General features: G+C 40.5%; 1 protein-coding gene across 1 annotated transcript in view; it reads left to right on the top strand.

Moving 5' to 3' along the window:
• The first annotated feature begins 710 nt into the window (after positions 1-710).
• Positions 711-10,513, top strand: part of tnfsf10l (TNF superfamily member 10, like) — a 72,919-nt gene continuing 63,116 nt past the window's right edge. The window contains exon 1 of the mRNA XM_026162602.1: positions 711-1,583. Coding sequence (XP_026018387.1) covers positions 1,341-1,583 — 243 coding nt within the window. The 5' untranslated portion in view covers positions 711-1,340. The remainder of the gene's footprint in view (positions 1,584-10,513) is intronic.

The following is a 10,513-nucleotide window of genomic DNA, read 5'->3' as shown; positions in this document are numbered from 1 at the left end:
CACCACGGACCGGTTTATGCCCGACAATATTTTCACGGACCGACCTTTAAGGTGTCGCGGATAAATACAACAAAATGAAACTAGTACCGGTACCGAAAAAGAAGATTTATTCATAACACACGTGAAAAGACCCAGGAAAACCGAGTTAACGATAAAAACGATAACAAAATAACGCTGAAAACCCTGAAAACCATACATTTCACACCTGAGCCTCAACTCTCGCGGCCCGGTACCAAACGACTCACGGACCGGTACCGGTCCGAGGCCCGGGGGTTGGGGACCGCTGCTCTAGGTGAAACAGGAAGCTACTTACATGTACCAGCCACAGGTTGGGTTATCTATCATCTGTCACCTTGTATAGCATACTGAAGGACATCAGTGTAAACATCTTGTATTCTTCTGTTACATCATTAGACACAGTATTCAATTCACATTTTATTTATACAGCCCCAAAATCACAACAACATAAAGGCCCTACAATAATGTAAAGAAAACAGAGAAAACCCCTACGATCATTTGAGCAAAGCTTTGGCAATGGTGGATTGGAAAAACTCACTTTTAACAGGAAGAAACCTCCAGCAGTACCACACTCAGGAAGGAGCGTCCATCTACCACGACTGGTTAGGATTAAGGGAGGAAGACAAAAACATGCTGTGGAAGAGAGCCAGAGATTAATAATAACTAATGATTAAATGCAGAGGTGTATAAACACATAGTGAGTGAAAAAAGGTGACTGAAGAAGAATGCATCATGAGAGTCCCCCAGGAGCCTAGACCTGCACACATAGGGACACCACAGATCATTAAAAATGATGTGGGCGTGTGTGAATGTTAAAAGGTAGATTTTTTTAAAAATCAGTAAGAAACAGTAAATTTAAGGAAATAATGAACCCTTGAAGTTGAAGTTAGTCTCTCTGTTTTAGTTTGTGTTTTTGAAACATTTGGCAGCAGAGTCCGCGCTGAAACTGAAAGAACAGTGCATGGGAGAGAGAGCGAGAGAGAGAGCGAATTCCTCCACAGCTCCAGGGTGATGAAGAGGTTAAACCAGCCCCTCTCCGCTGTGCTCTCTGCCTCCTTTTGCGGCTCCAGTCCCGCTTTAAACGGCAGCTGAGCGCTGAGCGGACATGGACACATCCGAACTTTAACTTTCAGGTCTTTCTCCTCTCTTGCCCGCGCTCCTCTCCTCTCTTGTCCTCCCTTTCCGTCTCCCGCTGGGCTGAGCTCCGAGTGAGAAGCTGCGCTGGCAGCTGCCGTCTCATGGAAATCTAATTTTGCTCTAATTTTCGGTCAGTCGCTCAGGTCTGTGGAGGCTATTGTCGTTTCGCTGCTCCCTTGGTTTTAATGGTTCACTCATGCGTCGGGAATGCCATGGCCACTCCGAGCGCACAGCAACAGGATTATTTCAGATCGGTGAGCAGCGAATCAACCACCTACATGATGGTCCCGGCAGGCGGGCCGACCGCGGCAGCGCGCCGGGAAACGCCGTCCAAGATGTGGGTGGCTATGGTGGTGATAGTGGTGGTAGTGTTGCAGATTGCTTCGACCACGGGACTCTTTGTCTACCTGAATATGTCGATATCACAGGTGAGAGCTGGTTTCCACTCACTTTAACCTTTTCCCCCTCTTTTGTTTGTTTGTATTTGGAGCCACATGTGGTTCCTGTGTTGGCCCGATTTACCAGAAAGCCTCTCGTGAGAGGTCCTCGCTGGGCTCGGAACTTCCAAGAAACAGATCCAATGTGCGTTCAAATTCACAGCTCAGCGTCACATGCACACTCTGAATATTGTTGCAAGGCTGAAAGAAAACATACACAAACACACACACACACCAAAATCTGTGCACAGTATTTGGAGTATTGCAAAATAAATAAGTAAATAATAATAACAGTCACAAAAAGTCGAGGGAAACAAGGCATTTGACAGCAGAGCTGCTGCAGGTGATTAAGAAATGTTATAGGAGCATTGCTGCTGGTTTATTTATTTATTTATGTATTTGTTTATTATAGAGTTAAGCGGGTTTACACATTTTTTTCTTCATTTATTTCTGGAATGAGGTTTATGAGTAAAGTTCGCCCCGGGAGTTTGACTTGCCGGGCGCTCGGAAGGCAGATTTGCCTGATCGGACTTGTTAAACAACGGAACGCGGAATTTACAAGCAGTCAAGGTAGACGGAAATACACGAGCTTACCCGCGTGTGTAAAAAAAACCCAACAAAAACAAAACACACACACACATTGGAGGCATTTGGTTAGGGCGGCAAGTGGAGAGAAGCTGTAGGGCAAGAATGTGTGCAGAAATATGGACGTCGCTGGTGCATGTGTGGATGTGGGCTCCTCTTCCACTGGGTTCGGTTTTATTTACGCGTCTAGTAATCAATAAAACGCTACTGCAGCGACTTGTTCTGTTGCACATGTGCTCCTTAGAGGAACACAAGTGGCGTCAGTGAGCTGCTGCTCATTTAGTCCCAGCAGGGGAAAGTACACGATGACAATCAGAGTCATTGCTGATGGTGCTTGAGTGTAGGAGGGGGCATAAAATACGGGAGAGATAGGCTTATCAGTCAGAACTGCTAGTTACACAGCAGAAGTTTATTTTTGGCATTAAGGAAATGTGTTGAGAAGCGTTGCCTGTGATTTCTGATACACTGCAGTGGGAGGTGCACATATATTGGTCTGCAGGGATTAAGGAAACTGATGTATGATCCTGATGGTGCATGAAATCTGCTACAGTGGTGCGCTGTGTCTATCTCTATATGAGATCAACAGCTGTAAGCGTGTGACGCATAGAAGACGAAAAATGACATTTTGCATTGGATACGCTTCATGGCCACTTTTTTCAATCATGATATTGCAGGTTTGCATTCAAAGTGACAAAGAGAGTCAGAGAAGTTTGGCAGGACTGAAATGGTCCTATCTGTGGTTCAAAGATGACATCATGTGAAAACATAAAACCATTATAAAACCATGTATTTTATTGTTTGTCCCCATCAAGTCAGAGAGTCCAGCTTTTATTTCATTTTAGTGAAAAGTTTAATACCAGTCGCGAATAAAAGTGGATGTAGAGACGTTAAAAAGACAAGGATACCCCGTAGTGATGGGGCAAGGTACTCACTTGAAACACATGACATTGTCTTAAGATTAGCAACGGGACCTATACACTATTAGATAGGTGGTTTTAATGCTGTGACCTGATCTGTGCTTATCCAACTTAGACTCACTTGGCATAAAAGTAACAATCCTGTATCAGAAATTGAGCAATTTACCATAATCAGGATTTATTGACTTTTAATGTCAATATAGAGATTCTTGTTATGGGTTTAAAAGGTTATTTTATAAGCAGTTCACTTGATTTTAGTCTTTCTGGAGTTTTTTCTTTTAAACTTTTTTTGTTTGACATGTCAGAGGTAGCAGGAAATCGCACAAGGAATAGTTTAGAGATGATACTGGACAGAGACTAAATGAATTGCATGTGGGGAATCCCCCGGTTCTCATGCGAAGGCCAGCTATTCTGGAAACAGGCCCTTCTTTGAATTGCAACAGAGTTACACCCCATGCCTGTGCTGGTTGTTTTAAGACAAAAGATGTTTGCAACAATAACCATCGTACAAAGAGGAATTCTCCGGCACTGCCTCACATCTGTGGCATTCACATACAAGCAAACAGACACATGTAAACACCGAAGCTTCTGAACTCATGGGTGTGTCGCGCGCCCGCGCTTCGTTTTGTGTCCTTTGCTGCTGGATCAAGCACGCTTAGCAAAACAGTGAATCGCATCAGGCATAAATATACATGTTCTCTGAATGTTGGAAGCGTTACTTTGAAATAAGCAGCATTTCTTAGAAGGAGAAACTCTTTTAGCAGAGTCACATCCTAAAGAGTTAACATGTAAAGACATAAACACTAAATTAAAGCCTGTTCAGTGATTGGTTAGAATGCCACAGTACTCGTCTGGGCCGATACATCATTCAAACCTCAATATTGGCCAGTATCGGTCTCGATGAGTAATATCAGTCAATCACCATTTACCAGTGACAGTGGACAATGACAGTGGCTTGCTAAATGTCCAGAGGTGGTGTGATAAAGAGCTTAAAGAACTTAAAACATTTTAGATATTTAGTTCTAATGAACATTTCTTTGATTACCAAATGCTGGGATTAAATAAATAAGACCAAATGTCTTTTATCAGAATTTTCTCAGTTTATGCGACTTTGGTTTTTAACAACCTATTAGTGTGTTAATCAAGAAAAAATTTGCATATTATTTGAGAAACTGGCTTTTAAGCCATTGTTTGTATTTGTCGGTGTTGTGGTTGGTTAGGTCCTGGTAAGAGTCCAGCAGACATAGCTGTATCTGCATTTATAACTGTTAATAAATGAATATTTAAAACGGTAATAAAGAAATAGAAGAGGCATCCCTTCAACCATAGTATGTCCACCAGAGGGCCCTTTGTAACTTCATTGTTTACAATATGTTTGAAATGTATGTATGAAATTTATGTAAATCTGTTTGTTTCATGTATCGGAAAGAAAAAAAAATTGCTAATATATCTGATTTTTAACTCACCAAATATCAGTATCACTTTTAGAATTCCTATATCGGTCAGGCTCTAGTCCGAGGGTTGACTCCACCAGCCCGCTGGGCCCTTCCTGTGTGGAATTGGACCTGTGTCTGGAGTCCAAAGGACATGCTTGTTAGAGAGCCTGATAATGTGGAATTGCCCATAGGTGTGAATGTTTACCAGTTTCTCCATGATAGCCTTATGATAGACTGGCAGCCTGTCCACGGTGTACCACACCTCTCACCCTATGACAGCTGGGATAAACGCCAGCTCCTTATGACTGTGAGTGGGATAAATAGGAGAAAATAGATGGATTGATGGGTGGCTAACTGAGCTTCCTAAGACCCGAACTCTTCCACAGCATGCATTTTTAATTTCTCTTTGATATTTGGGCATATTGGGGCCCGATGAATGTAAAAACAAAGAATTACCAGATTTTTTTTTACCCTATTTTTGTTTTTAGGAAAAATAAGAGCCACGTATTAGGATATTCATTTAAAATTTTGAAAGAACAGTAGCAGTATAATGTCCTCATAAGTGGATATCAGGCCCACTTATGAGCAAAATTTAGTATTTTGGTCTAAATAACCCAAAATGTGATGTCCACATATGTGGACGCCAGGTCCTAGGAGGTTACATACATTTTTTAACAGCAAAATCATCTGTGTTTCATCCAGTCAAGAGATAAAAGTTAGCGATCATGATGACGTATTGAAGACTTGGTTCTAAAGAATTTCACAAAAACTACTAGTGGGTTCTTCTTAAAATGAGGAAATTACTTTTTTGTACAACAAGTAATTTGTCATATATATTGGATATCTTTTAATGACTTTCTGAAGTTAAAATCTTCACTTCCGAGAAAGAGGTAGAGATTAGATTAAGCTGTGCTTGCTACGATGCAGTGAATTACAAGTCTCATATTTTTGTAAGGAAACTTCTTTTATCACACACAAGCCTCCAGATCCGTATCCTGTAAGACTGTGGGTTCTCATGCCATTTCTGTAAATTTGTGTGAAATTTGGGGCTTTTTGGCGTTATCTGTGCTTTTGTGTTTGACTGACTGGCATTCCATTCCTTAAACTTCACTGGTCCACTTTATTATTGTTTGGGTTCACTGATAGGGTCTGACTCACCCTTACATGCAACAATAGAGCCGGTGTGTGTGTGTGTCTGTGAGTGTGTGTGTGTGGCCAGATTTACACAGATGTCGTTTTTACTTATTGTGGACGGTTGTTAGGGTGTGTGTGTGTGTGGCCTGTTCACCCCCAAAGATCAGCACTTTTTGTAATCTGTATTTGTGCGATTTAAGCGTGTCTTTTTATGTATGTGTTCTCATGATTTTATCTGTGTTATGAACAGATGGGTTCCAAGCTCAGGAAGAAAGAATCTTCAAAATACTGAAAAATCCACGGCCTACAGCGTACCCTTCACAGTTTTGGTTTCAGGTGTAGAATTACTTTACATTTTTGATTAGAGATTAGTGTTAGGTTACTTTATAGGTTAAAGGTCAAAGCAGAAGCCAAGCCAAGAAGCTGGCTTCTGAGCTGAGCTGTTTGACATCTTGAAGTCACAATGCAAACAAACACCCGCTCAGATGTTTTTGAGGGAACGGCTAAATTTAAAAGCAATCTCTTCATTTTTGTTCTTAGATCGACTTGTTTGAGATATTCAGCATGGGAAAACGTAATAAAACTGCAGGTGATGGACATATTTACAGGAAGTTAATCAGAAACCGTAGTGCTCCACACATTTATTAGACCACCACCCAGTGTAAGAGTGGTGCCCTAAATGAACACTGTTGCTAATTACTAAAGGTCTTTTTTTTTTAATTCACCAGTATTCACAAACTTTGGAATCAAAATTCACATTTTTAATGCAAAAATATAAGTATTTTTGTTTTCCGCAAATGTTCAAATTTACTGTTTTAAAAAAACGCAAGAGAAAAAATAGTAGTAAGTTTCTATATTACTACTAAAATTATATATATATATATATATATATATATATATATATATATGAATAAATAATTTTAGCGGTTGAATCTTACACTTAATTGATTTCTGTGTGTCGGCTCAAAATTAGGTATAAAAAATAAAAATGTGAATTAAGTTTCTTATTTGTCTAATAAATCATTTTTAGTTTCAAACAGTGATTTGGGATTTCTGGTTTTTATTTCTGTTTATTTTTATAACATGAAAATTGAATGTTGGTGATGTGTTTGTTGGTATTTTACAAAGTAGTGACAGTGATACAAACCTATCTTAGTTTTTGATGCTATTTTTAAAATGCCTTAAACCTGCATTCTTTTAGATAGCCAGTAGGGGGCAACTCCATAGAAATCAAATTCTGTAGAAATCCATGGGAAAATGACCCTACTTTTCACTTGATTTATCACCTGAGTAAACATTTTTCTAGCAAATTTATGATCTCAGCCATTAGGTCCATTAGGTTTATTAATGTTCATTTTGTAAGCCACTGCTGCGTTTGGAAAAAAAAATTGATCCCACAATTAAGACTTCAAAAGAGAACAAACCAATCAGTAATATCAAAGTAGCTGTTCCCATCTTTTAAATTGATTAAAAAATATACATTTCTCCCAGCCTGTCTCAGAGAAAAAATTCTCAATTTAACAGCCGTAAAATTTTCTTTATAACACGGTGAAAGTAGAAGGAGCAGACTGGACAAATCAACCAGTTTAACATTCACTCGCACCAAAATTAAACCGGGAATCTGGTAGCAAGAACTTAATGTCCCTTCAATTTTAGAGTTGATTTAATATGGGCTCCGCTGTGTTTGATTGCTGTCTACAGCTCACACTGTTGGACTGCTGGATATCTGACTTCTTGCAGATCTCTGCACAGGGGAAGGCCATTTAATTCACAAATAACATCCCATCAAAGATGCCTGTGGCTCTTCAAGTGCAACCGATCCACGGGGTTTGTTTGGCAACTTGTTTCAAAAAGCACTTCACTAGACAAGCAAAAGTCTCGTTACCTCCCTGTGTGGCCTCGGACGTTCTTGCCAAGGACTTTCTGACGCAAACTCGGATCACAGGATTGAATAAGATGAGCCAGTTGTTTCACTGGTACATAAATCAGCCGTATATTTACCCCAGCCTTTCACACTGGATTAGGTTTTATTGGTGAAGGCCAAGGTTAAAGTTACCATTAAAGAACCAGTGGTTGCCCTAACGAGAATGGAAATACATGCATGTGCAGAGGGGGTGCAGCACGTGTGCATAACAGGGGGTTAGGTGTCAATGTGTGGGCAATAGTGTGTGTGTGTGTGTGAGAGAGACTGACATTCAAGCTTTAACTTCTCTTTTGCACACACTCGCATGTTCATGATTGGCAAACAGTTTTGAGAAAAATCAAATCTGTCACTGCAAATATTTAGATTTAATTCAAAGCTACTAGTAACTAACCACCCTACACCAGGCTCCACTGCCAGAATACACAAATCTCCCTCTCTCTCTTTAACCTCCTGCCCCCTCCGTGTGCTATGCTTCAGGTCCACATCGGGGAATCGAGTTACAGTCAGTTTCAGGACTCAAGGGTGGGATGGATTTTTCAAGAGTGACACAAGCAGAGGTTTTCTTTTTGCCTTTTATGAGAATTGCAAGTTAAGTGATTCTTTGGCAGCTGGTGTGTGTGTGTGTGTGTGTGTGTGTGTGCGTGCATCTAAACAGGGCCTGGGCACAACTCCAAAGTTACGTAAGGTGTTTACAGTGGTGTAAAACATAAAACGAGAGAGAGAGAATGAGGAAAGAAGAGGCTTGCATGCACATGATTACTTCAAGAAGGTGGAAGACGAATATAGTTGGCGTTGCTTTTAACCTCATGTCTACGTGACTTAAATTAAAATGACAAGGTCCCAGTGACGTCTGTTAAATAACCTCTTGACAAATATGAATCAGACGTGTTGGCTGGAGCAAATAAACAGTTCTGGCTTTTTTCTATCAAGAGTTGGTTGGGCTTAATAAGATACCATGATCATAAAATATTTTTGTCTTTTTTGATCCCATAAGAGAGAAGCTTTAAGAGAAAAAGGTGATGCCTCTGCTTTCTATATCACACACACACACACACACACACACATACACACACACACACATTGGGAGACTTGTGGAGACATGTCCATGGAACACAGTGTGGCGTCAGTGCCTGGATGTGCACTCAATGTTTTCATGGCCAGGTCAGTTGGAGCAGGATGAAAAAGAAAGCAAGGATTGCAGGAAGATAGAGGGAGGCAAGAAGAGAAATTGGACCTGAGAGTTGACAGAGGAGGATTTGATTTGAATATTTAAAACCGTTAACCTGCCGTGAAGCAGTATATACACAGAAACAAGAACAATAGGCACACTTCCTTGACATCCACATTGTAAACACAAGTTAAGCTATGAATTTTACCAAAAAAACTCCAGGGTTATTTTTGCTGTTGCCCAGTGAGAATATTGCCATTTAAGGCATCTCATTTTTAATATTAAAGGTAGAGTGTTTGTCCAAGGAGACAGAAAGTATGAATGTGATACTGTCAAACTCTGGGTTTAAGCTTTGAAGATAAACACGGGGGCCAAAGTTTAGCATAGCATAATGTACATAATTCTTTTTTCCCTTTTTTTGGAATTTGAAATTCTTCAAATAGCAAGTTAGATTTTTAAATTCCTGTTATTGTGCCAAAAAGCATGTTTTTTTTTTCAACTTTGTGAGTGAGTTAAGCATCAGTCATGGGCCTAGAGGCCAGCTGGTGAGCCCCCTGGGAACCTCCAGCCAGTGGGGAAAAATCTGTGTTCCAACAGACTGCCATAGTCACACAGGTTGAGATGGAAGATGCCGACATGCCTACAAACACAGTATTAAAACCTGATACAGAACCGTAGAACGTTCACCTCCAAAGTCAAAGCTGCACCTTATGAAATGTGTTGGTTTCAACAGCGAGGCACAACTCTTACTTACTCTGCGTGGCACAGTTTTGCGTGGAGTAGTTGGTGAGTGTTTACAGAAAAGTCTGCAATGCCATGCAAACTACTGGCAACCTGCTAGTGACCAAAACAGTCATATTTAAGGTCTACCATTTTGTGCCAAATTTCACACTAGAAACTATCCAGCAATAATACATACAGAGAAAAACCCAACAATCGTATGATCCCTATGAGCAAGCACTTTGGCGAAAAACTCCCTTTTAACAGGAAGAAACTTCCAGCAGAACCAGGCTCATGGAGGGGCGGCCATCTGCGAGACCGGTTGGGGTGAGAGAAGGAAGGCAGGATAAAGACATGCTGTGGAAGAGAGACAGAGGTTAATAACAGATATGATTCGATGAAGAGAGGTCTGTTAATACATAGTGAGAAACGTGAAAAAGAAATACTCAATGCATCATGGGAATCCCCCGGCAGCCTACACCTATTGCAGCATAACTATGGGAGGATTCAGGGTCACCTGGTCCAGCCCTAACTATATGCTTTAGCAAAAAGGAAAGTTTGAAGCCTAATCTTAAAAGTAGAGATAGTGTCTGTCTCCCGAATCCAAACTGGATTTGGATTCGGAAGAAGTTTCTTCAGTTCTAAAGGGTCAAATGGTGGAGAGATGACTGAGAACCTTCACTGGCATAATTTCGAAATATTTTATCGTTCAACTGTGAAATTTTTAAGTAGAACCAGCACAATTTTCAATATCATTAAAGACAAATCAAGCAATCAGGGGGGAAAACACTGCTCTTTTTCTTCTTTCTTTATGACAAATGCTTTAATGTGTCAACCTGCTAATTATTGCCATGAGGCAGCACAAAATTGTGTTTTTGGGTTCGTTTAACAAGTTTGTGGTTTTCATTTATACTTCCAGTCTTTCCCGCTTCTCACTGATGAGTCTGGTTTCACTACATGTGGCCATGCTCCTTAAAATCACTGTGATCTTAAATTGTAAAACTTCTAAAGCACAGGGGGATGCCTGGTTTCTTCAC

This window comes from Astatotilapia calliptera, chromosome 3 (assembly GCF_900246225.1).
Source record: "Astatotilapia calliptera chromosome 3, fAstCal1.2, whole genome shotgun sequence".
NCBI lineage: Eukaryota > Metazoa > Chordata > Actinopteri > Cichliformes > Cichlidae > Astatotilapia > Astatotilapia calliptera.
Note: the sequence above shows the minus strand (reverse complement) of the source record. Positions and strands in the feature narration are given on the sequence as shown.